We start from the raw sequence: 15,714 nt of genomic DNA on the forward strand, positions 1-15,714 counted from the left end.
CTGTATCAACACAGAAAGGTGAACTCAAAAGCAAGGGGAGTGGGTGCTGCCTACGGACACAAGGCTGCCTGCTGGAGCGGAAGCCTGAGGATTTGGGAGCTGGGACTGTTACCTAGGAAGTCTGTTTCTATGTCTATGTTTCAAGAGCAAATCATCGTTGGATTCTAAATATTGAAAACTTAAGAAAAGAAGGGGGGAAAAAAAGAAAAAAAAAGCATTAACAAATTTGAACAAAAATAGAAACTTTTAAATTCCTCATTGTTCTCTTCAAACTAAGATTGACACTGAAGATTCTACATTTTTGAGGCAGTCTTCTGCTGTAAAATTCATTGTGTATTAACACGTGTGAATCTAGAGGTTTGGTCAACAGACTGAACCAAATGTACTTTCTGTGGTTTGTAGCAAAGAAATTCATATATAAAATGGGTGTTAAATAGTACACTAGACAATTTCATACCAGTAGTTTTAAAACCTTCTTTTACAGTTTAACTAGACCTTGATAGTGGTAGAGACATACTTTTCATCCCCCTTAGAGAACAGAGTTTAAACCCAGAATTTAAAGAGGGGACTGTAAGGTTATTTTTGTTTTGTCTTTTAACTCTTCAAGTCAGATTTACAGCTGCATTCCTAAGACAGAAATTTGCCAAAAGATTGTTGTAAGTTTAATGAGGGAAGAGTCCAGAGGGTGGAACATTCAGAGGTTACAGGTGACTTCTAACTCTGGATCCTCTCTTCTACTTGTTCTGCCTATTTAGACTTGAATTTTCTTACATAATGACCTCTAGGGTGATAAGAAATAGGAGATCATTAATAGCTCCTAAAATTTTGTGCAAATTTCATTATAGCCAACTCCATGGAAGCATTCAAATTGGTTTACATTGTGAAATTTTGACTTGCTCTTACATATAGAAATCATGTCAATTTCTATAGAAATTAGAGGAAAACAACTCAGAAAAAAAGCTGATTCCCAGGCTCTTTGTAATAAATCTGCAAATGAGAAGTAATCTGATTCCAAGGTGTGTTCACCGCTGACAGCAACAGGTCAGTAATGTCATCTCTGCACATGTATATTCCGCATTTCATAAAGTAAGTGATATTAGCAATTACCATTCATCTTTAAGCACTTAATACACTTGGACTGTTCATCTGCAGAAGTAGACTTTTTAAAGCCTAATGACTTACGATCATTTCTTTACTGCAATAAACAGGGCAGTGTTTACAAATTAAACTGGTTTTAAATAATCTGTCCAAAAATGGTCCCTGGAGTCTTGAACTATTTGCTATTCTAACAACTTGTTGGAGCTAAAAAGGTATCTTTTTAGTTAGGATCTTGCTGAAATTTCAGTTCATTTTGGGTGGCTAAAGCGAAGGGGTGGAGGGAGCAAGGAGTTCAGGGTAAATGTCTAGTGTCAAAGTTCTGGCAGGCTTTACTGGGGAAAGTGGTCCCCAGTTGGTGTGAGAAAAAAAAAAAGTAGAAATGCTGATTTCCATGATCTGGTAGGAGTTTTGATTCTGCTTCTGAATGGCTGAAAAGCTTTCCAAAACAACTTCCATGGTTTATGCCACTTTTATTTATGTCTCTTACTCTTTTGTGGCAGAGTGGTTGCAGTAGGAAGTGAAGAAAAAATTTATCCTTACCACACCTTCCTCCCAAACCCTGTTAGTTCAACTAGGTAATAAGCCCACCATTAGGATGCCTCAGACCATAAGGAGCTGTTCATTTCAGGACTGTTCCTCAGGATATGGGCATTGATTTAGTTAATTTGGCAAGTCTTCACAAGTATTATCTTTTAAAGTAAGACCTACACAAAAAGAAGCAGTCTCATTAGAAGAACTCTGAGGCCTGTGCAAAGAATGCATGTGGCTTCAGAGAAAATGCTACTTTGAAAAAGCATCTCTGAGTCTTTAAATAATTAAGAGGCTGTTGGAGCAATGGGGTGGGGAGACAAGCTAGAGGAAGGCCCCAGTATACAACTGGACTATGTTCTCAACATTTGTTTGAAGTTAGCTGTGTGGTACCTGGAGTGAAGTTTTTGGCAGCAATACTGTTAATTTATCAAGCTATGCATGGAGACTATTTAAATGTATGCTGGTATTAAAATACTATATATTATCCTCAAAAATTATTTGTAATGATAGATTTAGTAAAACAATCACAACTAATTAGGGAAAAAATTCCACCATTTTTCCTGAAAGCTAATATTTTAGATAAAACTAATTTAGTTGTTTGGCAGATGAGATGGGCAGAAATGTGTGGATTCTGAAACAGACTTCAAAAATCAACGGCATGGACTCTATTAAACATAACTTAATAGCTTTTGCTTTCCTTGACTAAAGTATGGCATTATTGTTTCATATACCAATCATGGTCTGTTTTGGGGGTGGGGAGACAACTACACACAGCAAAAGCTTTTTTCAGTGACATAATTGACCAGGTTTTAAGAAAAGGAGAAAAGAGAAAGGGTTAGGATACTGTTAAATACTGCATGTGGAAAAGATTGCCTGAGGTAGATTTAACTGATGTCTGAATGGTGAACAGCAGAGGCGAAAAAAAGAAAGGAGAGAAAGGAGAAGAAATGAGGTGTGCACCAATGCTTTGGGGAGGGGAGAAGGAGGGTGCAGACTTTGGGTCAGATGCGTCCCTCTCCACTGGTCACTAGGTGGCGCTGTTCATCCAGGACAGCTCAGCTGCTATCGGGAGACAGTGTCTAGGAGGGACCAGAAGAGAGGAACAAGCAGGCTGTTTGCAAGTCTGGTGCTCTTAACTCAGAAGATGCCTGAACTTTCAAAGCTCAGCACTGCCAAATCAAAGAGCAATTCCTAAGCACCAGCTTAATTTCTCTTTGTCTTTGTTTTAATAAAAAATTTTAAAACATTTTATTTACTCAACTATAAAATATATTCCTGTCTGCAAATAAAACTATCATCCCAGACCACAGAAACTCAAAAGCTGGATCCAATGCATAAAGTCTCATACAATCATTGAATAAAATGTGTTTATACACTTAACTCCTCTACCTGTAAATTCTTTTTGCAGCTGTAATAATTAAGACTTTAAAATAACTAGAATTTTAAAGTCAGTTTCCAGTTATCTCTAGAGGAAGGATGAGCTCAATTCTCCCTTCTATTTTATATTCCTTTGGGTGCAAGGCTAAGAAAATCCTCCTTTAAGTGCCAAAAGTCAATTTGTACCAAAGCCAATTCAGAGATATCATGGGGCAACTGTAGGCTGAATACTAAAGATGCTAGAATTCCTTACTCCCATTTCAAACTTTGGGAAATATCCTACATCATAGAAATCATTCCCTAAAAGTCACCTATAATGGGGTTGCATTTGTGGGTCACATCTGCATAAAGAGGTCCTTGTTGGCCTGCTCTGGGACTTCATTTACATATGTGCTTTTAAAAATGCTAAAGCAGAGACAATGCTGGTCTTCTCAGTGTGTAACACATTTTCAGCTTGTCTTTCACAGACCATAAAGACTTTGGTCAAGGAAGTGAAAACAATGGCTGAAATAATGCCATCCGCAAGGCATGTGGTACTTGTTGTTAGTGGGGGGAGGTCTAAGACAAGCAATGATTATTTGTGTTTCTCTGGGATATTCCAGCAAGATATACTTCCAGAGCTCACTATCCTTTCTCAGTGAAGTAAGGCAAAAGAAAGCTCAGAGGTTGTAGTGAGAAGAGACAATCCCACTACGGACAACCAACATGACTGCTCCCCACTTTCTGAATTCCTTACAAACATCTGATTCTTTAGCAGCAACAATGCATCCACAGCATTAGTTTAAAAGGTGTATAACCACTGAAGCTATTAAACTTACCGGTTTCCCAAACTCCAATTCCGAAAAGAATTTATACCAAGGTTCATTCTTTAAATCTATCTCTTCTGGGCTTATATCCCGACTCTATAGGGGTTGGTGATAGAGAAATGGAAGAAAGAGAAGGATAACATTATGCAAAGATTACATAGGAACAGGCCAGTAGAGATGCAGTGGTTTCCAGGTATATACAGGAGCTGCATTCAACAGCAGCAATCATGTTTTTACTGACAACAGCAAAAACAGGAGGGAGAGGATGGGTTTATAAAAACAGGGAAATTGAGGCAGGGAACAGTAAGTGAATCATTCTCAGCCCTAAGGCAGAGGAAAATGGACTATAGATGGACAACTCTGCACCACACTGCTGCCTACACAACAAGTCTGAATCTGGGCATAACAGCATTCTGCAATAATTTTCAGTAATGTGGAAGAAAAGAAAGCCCTTTACAAAGAACTATTAGTTATGAGCAAATTACCTGGTGAGCACACCAAACATTTAGCCATCTATGCCAGTTGAGTAGAGCTGATTTTTATGGGCTAGTACAACTTTAGTACTTATTTGCAAAGCTGCCTTAAGGTTTTCGAAATAAACGCAAATATTGACACTTTATAAAAGCCAATTGGTTAATACTGCATCTTTAATGGCACATGAGTAGGTAGGAAACCATGTCCCGTACACAGTAAAGTGAAAGTGAAAAATGATATAAGTAAAGACAGAGGACACAGTGAAAAAACATTTTAAACAAGTATCCATGACGGATGAATACAGACAGAATATACTTCGTGTTTTAACAAATAAATGTTAAAGAATTGGGAAAAAATAAAGTGAAAGAAAAGCTAGACAAGACAGATAACAGAACAAAGGGGAAAAAACTTCTGGGTTATATGACAAAAATAAGTTAGATTTCTCACTTTATATAACACTATGAGGTACCAATAGACTGATAATTTGATTTCATGGGATATAATATTTAACCAAATAAGTATAAAGTTCTGGCACCTTATTTAATGGAATAACACGTGTTTCTGGAAATAACTAGTTGGAAAATGAATGTGTGCAAAGCAAATCATGTTTTCCCCTTCATAAATTGGAGAAATGTTTACATCAGGGAAAAGTGTTTGAGGTTCATGACTAATTAAGTATGTATATATGTTTCAAAAAACATTGATAATCACAAAAAGAGAGTTGGGGTGATTTTCTACAATAACCTGAAATATAAAATGCATACACTTTCTACTGAGATTGAAAACACTGCACAACAAACTTCACTACTTCTGGGCTATAACATCTGAGGGAGGGGGTTGCCATGTCTGGTGTGCAGGTCTTTAATGCTAGTGCTTCACAAAGCAGCTCTTCTTGTACTTTACTTACAACGCAGTTAACATCCCCTTTGCAGCTTGTAGAAATGGCTGCTAACTTTCTTAGTGACCTTTACCATCCCTTTTTCTAAGATCTTTAAAAGAATCTTTAGCATTACTTTCACTTTTGCTACAGGTAGAGGACTATGGAAATATGGCAGGGAACCTTCTTTTAACTGAAACCAAGCTAGGTTGAAATCAGAGGGAAAATCATACTGAAACACAAGGTCTGTCCTCCTGCATCCAGATAAGACTTCCTCCAAATGTCTTTAGGGACTTATGGTTTAAATCCTGAAGGAGAAGCCTTGCCCTCCCTGTAGTAAATGGATTCTATATTTATTCAATTCAGTGAAAGGAGGTACAATACCCACAAAAACACAACTACTCAGTAGTGGCAATTTAGACATTGGGAGTTTCTAGATCCTAATATGATGGGGTTTCATGAAATCTATTTCATGTTTGTTATTTTTACAAAGACTATTTATAAACTGCCCTCTGGGAATGGTTAGGCTTTTTTTTTTTTTTTTCTTAAATAAAATGTACCAGCTCTTTCGGGAAACTGCCTGAAAGTTTTGGTACTCATGATCCTGAAGTAATTAACTTATTTTATTCCCAAAGGTTGTCTGCAGATCGTTTTACTGTGGAGGTTAATGCTGTGACAATAATAGAATCAGGAGGTTATGTCAAACAGCGATGGGTGAGAGCAACCAGCCTCAGTCCTTTGAGCTGCCCAGAGATAAAGCTAAAAAGGTGATACCACACAGCCCTCACATCTGCATTTGATTTTGCCAAGTATAACTCAGCTGTGGATTCTGTTATGGAACAGACCAATAGAAAAACATCCTTCTGGACACAGAGCAGGAACTCTGGCCTGGCAGACAGGGAAAAATTCCATAATGCCTGGCAAAGTTCTTTAGTACCACAGGCTATTCTCCCAGCTCAAAAAAAATCCTTGGAAAAGGGCAGGTAACTCACCAGAAAAATGCCAACTTCTCCTCAAAGACAGTTTTGCTTCTTGAATGGAAGCCAGAGACCAGCTTCAAATTCCAATTAAGTAAGTCGCCTGAATGTGGTATGTCTGTGTAGCACTTCATAATATTCAGTTATTGTACCCATATTATCACATTTGACCCACCCCATCTTCCAATTCCTAGTCCAGTGTTCTTTACACTATACCATATTCCCCTTTTCATATTCCACATGACAGGGGGGCAGGCCCACTAAGTTTGCGATGACACCAAGCTAAAGCAGGGCTAAATGACCATGCTGAAAAGTCAGGAAAGGAACGCAAAGTGAGGATGAACTGGGAAGAAACCAAGCTGGGGAAATCCCCTTGTTTTACACTTCCAAAATGTACACTGTGTCTGTAATCCCTCTTTTAATATCTGTCCGTCCTACTACATATATGTGTGTGTGTGTGTGTGTGTGTGTGTGTATATGTATATATTTAACTGAACTGAACTTCTGTAAGAGACTTAGAGGAAGGTATAAAAGAATGAGTCCTGAAAAAGGCCATTTCTGACAAAGCAAGGGCTGACCAATAGATCTCCAATTCCAAGGCTAGAAGAGAAAAAAGTATCCTACTATGATAAGAGGGGACCAAGTAGAGATAAAGACCCACATACGTGCCAGGTTTGGTGGCTCAAGCCTGTAGTCCCAGCAGTTTGGGAGGCCAAGAGGGGCAGATTGTTTGAGCCAAGGAGTTTGAGACCAGCCTGGGCAACATGGTGAAACCCCATCTCTACAAAAAATAAAAAATTAGCTGGGCCAGGCACGGTGGCTCATGGCTGTAATCCCACACTTTGGGAGGCAGAGGTGGGTGGATCATTTGAGGCCAGGAGTTCAAGACCAGTCTGGCCAACATGGTGAAACCCCATCTCTACTAAAAATACAAAAATTAGCTGGGCATGGTGGTGCGTGCCTGTAGCCCCAGCTACTTGGGAGGCTGAGGTGAGAGGACTGCCTGAGCCTGGGAGGTCAAGGCTTCAGTGAGCCATGATCACACCACTGTGCTCCAGCCTGGGTGATAGAGTGAGACCCTATCTCAAAAAAACAAAAAACAAAAAACAAAAAAAAAAAACAACCTTCATATGAGTCTTTCAAATAGATGACTAGGTCATCAAGTTTGTAAGTCTTCTGCAGGTGGTTTTGAAGGCAGTACAGTGTTTCTTTCATCTTTCTGGAATGATTTAGAGTATGCTCCAGGGCAAGGTGAGCTCTAGGGCAACCTCTCCTGCTAACCATGCATAGATGTGCCTATGAAGTCACAATTTAAATTGCCAGAGTTAAGCAGACATAAGTACCTCAAATGGAAAAAGCATTTTTTCTCCTAAAATGAGGTAGTGCATATCTGAGAGCAGACTTACATTCTACATCTGTCACTAGTTAGTATACTTACCCACAGTTAACAATGGAAGTGTGTGTTTTGGGGCAATGGGGGTGTATGCTCAAATTCTGGCAAACCAGATACTAGATACCAAAAGCCAAGACTCACATGCTGAAACTCACACTTCACCTTTTCTGTCCATGTGATAAAAACAGCAGGAAACAAAATCAAACATAAAGGATGAATTCAACTACTGTGAAGGGCAGACTGTCAAAAGATTAAGATTCAACTAAAACTTCTCTTTGGAGGAACAGAGCTAAATTGGGTGAAACTATTGGACATTCCTACTCCTCCTTGGCCTGCCTTTGGTGTTCATGCCCCATTAGTGGCTTGGCTTAGGGCTTGGTACTACACAGAGGAGCTTTGCAATCCATGTACGTGCTCACCACCATTCTCCAAGAAGGCCCCGTGGGGCACTATGTGTTACTTTTCAGGGTTTGTAAAAACAACATAAATGATCCCAAGAACTGTGGTATGGAAGATCCTCGTAAACTATTGCGGTATCAATGAGAAAAACTAAACTATGTTGTTTTTCCTAGTTCTGAGTAGTGGTTAAATGACTAAGAACCAGGGAAAGGAGCTGGAAACAAAGGAGAAATTAAGAAAAGGGAGCCTTCGGTAAGAGCCATGACAATCTATGAATGGTAATACTGCCAAAACAAAAACACTCAAAGGTCTACAGAGTCCCTGAAATCATTTAAATGTATTAATATGTAATGGTGGGTCCCAGACTTATTATTAGTGTTGGAAATAAACCCAAGGAGCACGACTTTCTTTGCAGGAGCACCTGGGTGCAAGGTTACCTTCTATGTTTCTTACGTACAGTATCTTCTAACAGCAGAGAACCTCCAAAGAAGGGCAGTGGTGGGGAGAAGGCAAAATTCTGTGCTCCTCTCTGAACTTTCTGCTTGAAATAACTGGTGCATAGTGAACGCTGAAGAATGACAACTCTAAGTATTTCTGTGACCTGTTGACCTTTTTTCCTAATTAAAATGACTTATCCTTCAGTGCTTTTAGAGATGTCACATTTTTATCTCAGTAGAAGTCAAATCGATTCTTCTTTCAAAACATGTAGAGCCGATGAGGCGGGGGGAACATAATTTGAGCCTGCATTTCAGAGGCCTGCTTATTCTGTAGACATTGTGGTGACCGTATTTTAATAAAAACCAAACTCCAGCATAATAATTCCATCCTGCTGTCCTGCTGGAGGACTGCAATGTTTATGGAGCTTTGGAGAACCCCTTAACCAGGATCACAATTCCAAACCAGCTTTTCCCAATGAAGGGTTAATAAAAGGATGCATGATTGGCAGGTATGAAACTAATCAATGTGTAAGAATTCTTCCTGTTTCACAGAAGAGGCCGCTTTTCCAGGGTGGTCTGCTATATGCATACAAACCATTTTCCCCACTCATAATTGCTTAGAGATGTAAACTTGTATAGGGAATCATAAACCAGGTCGAATATGAAATTTGTCCTCAATATTGCACTTGTCAAAAAAGGAAGACCTAAAAGATATATTCTAACAGCCTGGGCCTTTTTTCCAAGTCACAACATCCTATTAGTTATGTAGCTTTTAATGACATTCTAGTAACTTGTACAAAATTTATGCCTGTTCAGAGTCACTTAAAAAAAACTGGACTTCAGTCCACTTAATGACAAGCCTGATAAATGAACACTTAGACATTCAAAAAAAGACAGCAGCAAAATCAATCTTTATGTTAGTAGAAAAATTAATATTAGTTAAAACCATGCACAAAAAAAGCAACAGAGCCACAATAAGAGGATTTTTTAAAAGCAGACTCGCGGGACTTATTTTATGAACACCTGCAAAAATGAAAAGGGTAAAAGTACTTCATTTTTGTCATTATCTTCAAAACAAAGTTAAGTCTATCTCAAGGGGAAAGAATGTAATCCAACTGCACAATGCATTCTGATTAAAGAACATGGGCACGGTGAGACAAAATAACTTTAATATGCACATTACCATCTTTTCGTTGGTCAGAACGGAAGACTTGCCCGGCTGATATTCGTAAATGCTTTTGGGCTCTGCACGATATTTTCTTGTATCTACTTTCTTATCTGGGGGTTCCCAGTCATTTCTGCAGAAAGAAAATTCTATTAGAGCTATTTTCATGACAACTGGCATTAGCTTCCGACACGGTCTGACTTTGGATGGCTGTAGTGTAATCAAAGAACTGTTATATCCAAAGCATAACATCGGAGTCAGAGTGAACAATTTAGTTGTGTTGGTTTGCTTCTCAAAACAACCAGTTAAAGTTTGGTGTTCGCTTCTCACAAGGCTTGAGATGTCCTGTGCTCAAAACCAGGCACCAGGAAGGGGAGCGGACAAAGCAACAGGAACAGAGGCGGCAGCAGCAAAGCTGGCTCTGGAAAAATCTTTCACCTTGCTTCGCTCTATGGGCTTTTCATTCCACAGACATGCCTGTACTTCCCACTCACACTAGAGCACTGAGAGAGAACACAGGTCCTGGAGCCAGTTGACTGTGGTTCAAATCCTGCCACACCCCTTGCTAACTAGGTGATCTTAAACAAGTATTTCACCTCTTGGTATCTCAGTTTCCTCATCTGAAAAATGGGGTTGTTGTAAGGACTAAACAATTTACATGAGACAGCACATGTAATCACTGAGCAAAGTGCCAGGCCCATAGTAACCACACAATAAATGTCAGCTGCTATCATAATTGCATTCTTCCCTGTTCCACACTGGAATAGGGAAGAGTTAACTGTGGGTTGAGACCTTAGATTCAAGTCAGTAATCGATTTTGGCTTGATTTTTGTATATGGTGAGAGATGGGGGTCTAGCTTCACTCTTCTGCATAACCAGTTTTCCCAGCACCATTTATTGAAGGGTCTGTCTTTCTCCCAATGTATGTTCTTGGCACCTTTGTGGAAAATGAGTTCACAATAGGTGTGTGGATTTGTTTCTGGGTTCTCTATTCTGTTCCATTGGTCTATATGTCTGTTTTTATGCTAGTACCAAGCTGTTTTGTTTACTATAAGCTCTAGTTTGCAAATTTTTTATTTGTGCATTACCGTACTTTGCACTGTGATTAAGTTTTTCATGCAAGGCTGTAAACTTCTTGAAGGCAGAGACAATGATTTATATATACCTATATCCTTCCATGATATATGGTTAAATCTGCAGGGAATACACCCAGTGGGCTCTGGATGAAGGCAACTATAAAGGATTTGTGGGTATACCCAGGTTTCTTTTCAAATTAATTATCAAACTCCTCAGGTAGAGGCCACTTAAGTTCGAGTGGTGACTTTTAAAAACAGCCATTAATTTGTCTATGAGGTTGGAAAAGGTACAGAGGTGTGAAATTGGATGTGTATTTAAGGAAGAAGTAAATAATTTTGTTTGGTCAGAGCCTTTTGTGTGTTGAGAAGTGGTGTAAGTTGGGGCTAGAAGATGCATGGAACTCCTGTCCAAATAGCATGAGGAGATTGCTTCAGAGGGCATTTTTAGAGACAAGAACTCAAGTCAGGTGTTTGGGACCAGCCTAGCCAACACGGCGAAACGCTGTCTCTACTAAAAAAATACAAAAATTAACCGTGAGTGGTGATGTGCACCTGCAGTCCTAGCTACTCGGGAGCCTGAGGCATGAGAACTGCTTGAACCTGGGAGGCGGAGGGTGCAGTGAGCCGAGATCACACCACTGTACTCCAGCCTGGATGACAGAGCAAAACTCCATCTCAAAAAAAAAAAAAAAAACTCAAGAAAAAGAAAACTGTTTTGCTTGCTGCAGGCATTTTAAGAGATTTATTAATGCTGTCACTAAAACAAGTCCAAGGCTTATGTCTCAATAATACATGTTGCATGAGTAAATGGACATTAAAAAGTGAGGCTTCTTTTTAAAGTTATAGTCATTGCTATGAATATGTGAACACAGTATGCACAAAGAATATGACAACATGTGACAAATCTTGCAGTTAAGATTTCTCTTGTGAAAATGTAAAAAGTTATGATAATGATAGTCAATATTAATTAAGCCCATACTCTTAACTTGGCTCCCATACTAGGAGCCAAGTGCTACCAGGAATGTTTACATGTATTATCTCATTTTAACCTTGCACTATCCTTACTAGGAATCATGCTATTTTTATCCCCATTTTACAGAGGAGGACATTGAGGCTAAGAAATAAGAAGTCACTGCTAATAGGTGACAAGGGACAGACTCAAATTCCACATTCCTAAGAATGGAGGCTCCTAGGTCTCAATGAACAACAAGGCCCAGGCTGAATGAATGAGAGACAAGCGGGCACTTACCTTTCTGAGCTTGACTTCAGTGAGGAAGAGCGGGCTGGGAGGGGTAGTGTGGCCGACCTCTTGACTACCTTCTCACCATCAATGTAGCTCATCTCACTTTTTGAGCGAGGCACAGAAAGGGGAGATTTTGCTAGAGAAAGACAGTGCAGACAAAAGACTTAAAACTCATGAAAACTGAGAACAGGGCAATTATCTTCCCTCATCCACCACTTTCCCTTCCTCCCCCACAACCAGGTTATTTGAAGTCACTTACTGTCTTCAGAAAACGAGTATCTGGGAGAGTACAGATCTGAATCATCATCTATTGAACAAAACAAAATGTAGTCAGGAGAAGTCTGGCTGAGGTAAGAGAACCAAGTTGTATGTTCCCCATTTCCACAGTCTGGTACGAGCATCCAGCCCCCCTAGGGATCCCAGCGGAGAGAAGAGTGAAGCACCAGAAGCTACACCACGGCAGAGCACATTTGAGAGGAGCAAGGTTTGTAGAGCACACCCAACCAAACCTGTAGTCCAGGCAGGACAGTCACAACTGGCAGATGCTGCTGCCTGACATCAAGAAATGCATGGGGACAAACAGCCAAGGGTCCTTCTCTAGAGAATCCACACAACCAAAGCTGGAATGCAGGGTCTGGGTCTGGCTGAGTGGGAAGCAGGGGCTGAGATGGATCCCCGGCTGCACCAGCTCAGTGCACGGTTAAGCTCACCGAGTTCAACAGTGTCTTGAAAGGCCTCTTACCGGGGCCTCGGGCTGCTACTGGATGGGAAGGAGAGGCCCAGAGGGTGGGTTTTCTAGCTCCTTGCCTCAGCTTTGACCTGTTTTATATGGTAAGCTTTCATACACATCATTAACAAAGAAGTTCTGCAACTAAGAGAAGAATTTGAGAAAACCCTCCTCAAAATTTGTTTTGATTCCACCTCAATCTGGTTCCCTGAGTAGATTTGTTTCCTGGGAACACAACAGACCCATCGTCAAACGGCTTCCTCTGCAAAGGTACTACTCGGAGTGAGTATCTAAACTGCATCTCTGGAGCAAATCAAACTCACGCGTGTCTCTATGGTGGGAGGTGGCTCTCCAAAGGCATGACACACATCCCTATGTAGGCTAGACACTGGGTTCTAAAACTTGCAGAACCTATACAAGACCTGAAGCCCTTGTGGAAGTGGCTGTATCTTCTGAACTAAAAATCAGACCACAGGCACATTGATGGGAACAGGTTTTTAAAGTGGGACTGTCCCGAAAATGCACTCTATCTAGTCACTACATCCATCATGGTCCCTCCAAAGCACTACACCAAAAAGAGTTAGTCTGAAATAGTTAGCCTTTCCCATTTCTAACATCTTGCTAATCTGGATTCAAAATTCACACACATGGAATGAAGACCCAATTCCTTCCCTAAAGTTCATGACAACTTTAGGAAAGCACATGAACTAACCTGCAAAGACAAGTCAAAGAATCCACTGTATGGTGGTGACTTCGTGTTAATCAAGTCCTTGTTTCTATGCAAATCATTTTAAGTTTCAGAAGAGACAAGGCCAGAATATTTTATGAAATATAAATAAGCTAACATTGCTATTATTTTGATAAAGTATTATTCAGACAGCCTCTCTAACAAACACTCCTTCTTGTCCCCTCTTTTCCCCATTTTTATTTGTCTCAGGTCTCCCTTGGCCCACATAAGGGACAGGCATCAGGTACCAAGGTACCTTTTCCCCTACTTCCTTCCCTCACTTTCAAGAATTTATCAATATCAAGGTTGAACAGGGCTTAAGGTTTTTTTCTACCAACATAGCCAAGCCTTTCACTATTTTAAATTGAGTGTGTAAGCTTATTTATGTTATCTTCTGAAAATAGAACAGGGGAAAGAGATAAAGTGGGATCCAGAAAAAGATTTTTTGAAAGATTATTCTGAAAAATTGTGTGTTGACAGTTTTTTGTTTTTTTAAACAGAACGTCTGATTATACTGACAAAATGCCATGATGTCAAAGAAGACTAAAAATGAGCTTTGATTACAGGGACTTGATTAGAAAAAATGCTGCAATGAAAATGCCCAAATGAAAAGTTAGCTTAGTTAGAAGCTGATGTATGCACTGCTTAAAATGTAGCCTAGCATTTTAGCTCAAAACCCTGTACATCTCTGAATCATGGAGAAATTATAGCTTATCAGTAGATGATAAGATGAAGGTTAATTTATAACTATTACCTGGTTCATGAAGTAAGAAGCAAAGTTTTCACTGGGTGGAGAGGAGTGGCATTTAAATATTCAGTTTTTTGTTTTTTGTTTTTTTTAAGCCCGAGCTCTTTAAAAAATGTTTCTATCTAGAGCTTTCTAATGTGGAACTCTAGAAGGTTTATTAGAAGAAAATGAGAAATACTGGTTGAGCGTGGTGGCACACGCCTGTAACCCCAGCACTTTGGGAGGCTGAGGTGGGTGTATCGCTGGAGGTCAGGAGTTTGAGACCAGCCTGACCAACATGGTGAAACCCCGTCTCTATTAAAAATACAAAAATTAGCCAGGCGTGGTGGCATGTGCATGTAGTCCCAGCTAGTTGGGAGTCTAAGGCAGAAGAATTGCTTGAACCCCAGAGGCGGAGGTTGGGGTGAGCCAAGATTGTGCCCCTGTACGCCAGCCTGGCTGATGGAGTGAGACTCTGTCTCAAAAAGAAAAAAAAAAAAGTAAGAAGAAGAAAATGAGAAATAGTTCTTATAAGACGGGGAAAAAAACAGCACTACTTGGGAAGTTTAACAATGTATGTACTTTGAAAAGGAGAGGGAGAAGCAGGAAAGTTGGAGTTGGGGGATGCAGGTAACAGAGGCGTCTGAGGAACTGAATGTGCTTAAAGCTCCTTCCTTGGACGGGCCTGGTGGCTCACATCTGTAACCCCAGTGCTTTGGGAGGCTGGGGCGGGAAGATTGCTTAAGGCCAGAAACCCAAGACCAGCCTGGGCAACGTAGCAAGATCCTATCTCTACAAAAAATTTTTAAAAAATTAGCCATGCATGGCAGCACACACCTGCAGTCCTAGCTACTTGGGAGGCTGAGGTGGGAGGGTTGCTTGAGTCTAGGAGTTTGAGGCTGCAGTGAGCTATGACTGTACCACTGCACTCCAGCTTGGGTGACATGACAGAACAAGACTTTGTCTCTAAAGAAAAAAAAAACAAAAAACACTTGTTTCTTATTCAGTGTCAGGAGAGAAATCTCACCCACGCCAGGCTAACACAGGGCAGGAGAGTCTCTGTGAACAAGTTTTCATTTCTCTCAAAGGGTCCACAGGTTCTGATATGTGGATTTCAGCTCATGAACTTTTAACAGGACAAACAAGTCATACAGATTCATCTGAACAACTATAACACAGGACAAGTTCTAGGGCTTGTAAAATCCATTATTTTAATTTTTGATGCTTGTCTTGTAAATCTAATGGAAGAATATTTTACCTCAGCTTATGAATAAAAATAATAAATGTAGCTCCCATTATTAAGTGACTAACAATGGCTGGTAATTTACTAATGTCATCTCACTTCAACCTTGCAAAAAACTCCAAGAGGAACTAAATACCTCATTTTACAGACAAGGAAATGAAAGCCCAAGTAGGTTGAGAAGATTTGCCCTTAGCTGCAGAGTGAGACAGACAAAGCAGAAATGGATTTAAGGTCTTTCAGATTCCACTTCCCTATGTCATCTGGTAGCCCCGTGACAGAGATGCCTACTGTGTTCTTTCACCCCAGCTTCATCTGCCCAATCCTGGGAAAGCTGAAAGACTGGCCATTCTATTACCATGTTATTATGGAAGAGGCAGAGAAAGATGCTGTCTTGAAACTCAAGGCATGCACTGCACTGCTGGCCAGGCCAATTTCCA

The 15,714-nt window shown here is 40.1% G+C and overlaps 1 protein-coding gene across 50 annotated transcripts in view; it reads right to left on the reverse strand.

Moving 5' to 3' along the window:
• Positions 1 to 15,714, reverse strand: part of SORBS1 (sorbin and SH3 domain containing 1) — a 249,645-nt gene that overhangs the window by 60,360 nt on the left and 173,571 nt on the right. For 39 of the 50 annotated variants that reach the window (XM_016918934.4, XM_016918928.4, XM_016918916.4 and 36 more), the window contains 4 exons: positions 12,113 to 12,160; positions 11,860 to 11,989; positions 9,553 to 9,667; positions 3,825 to 3,908 (listed from right to left, as the gene is read on the reverse strand). In XM_016918934.4, the coding sequence (XP_016774423.2) occupies positions 3,825 to 3,908; positions 9,553 to 9,667; positions 11,860 to 11,989; positions 12,113 to 12,160 (377 nt within the window). The remainder of the gene's footprint in view (positions 1 to 3,824; positions 3,909 to 9,552; positions 9,668 to 11,859; positions 11,990 to 12,112; positions 12,161 to 15,714) is intronic. The other 11 variants (XM_016918956.4, XM_016918923.4, XM_016918955.4 and 8 more) reach the window with 1 other exon arrangement.

Source organism: Pan troglodytes, chromosome 8, assembly GCF_028858775.2.
Source record: "Pan troglodytes isolate AG18354 chromosome 8, NHGRI_mPanTro3-v2.0_pri, whole genome shotgun sequence".
Taxonomy (NCBI): domain Eukaryota; kingdom Metazoa; phylum Chordata; class Mammalia; order Primates; family Hominidae; genus Pan; species Pan troglodytes.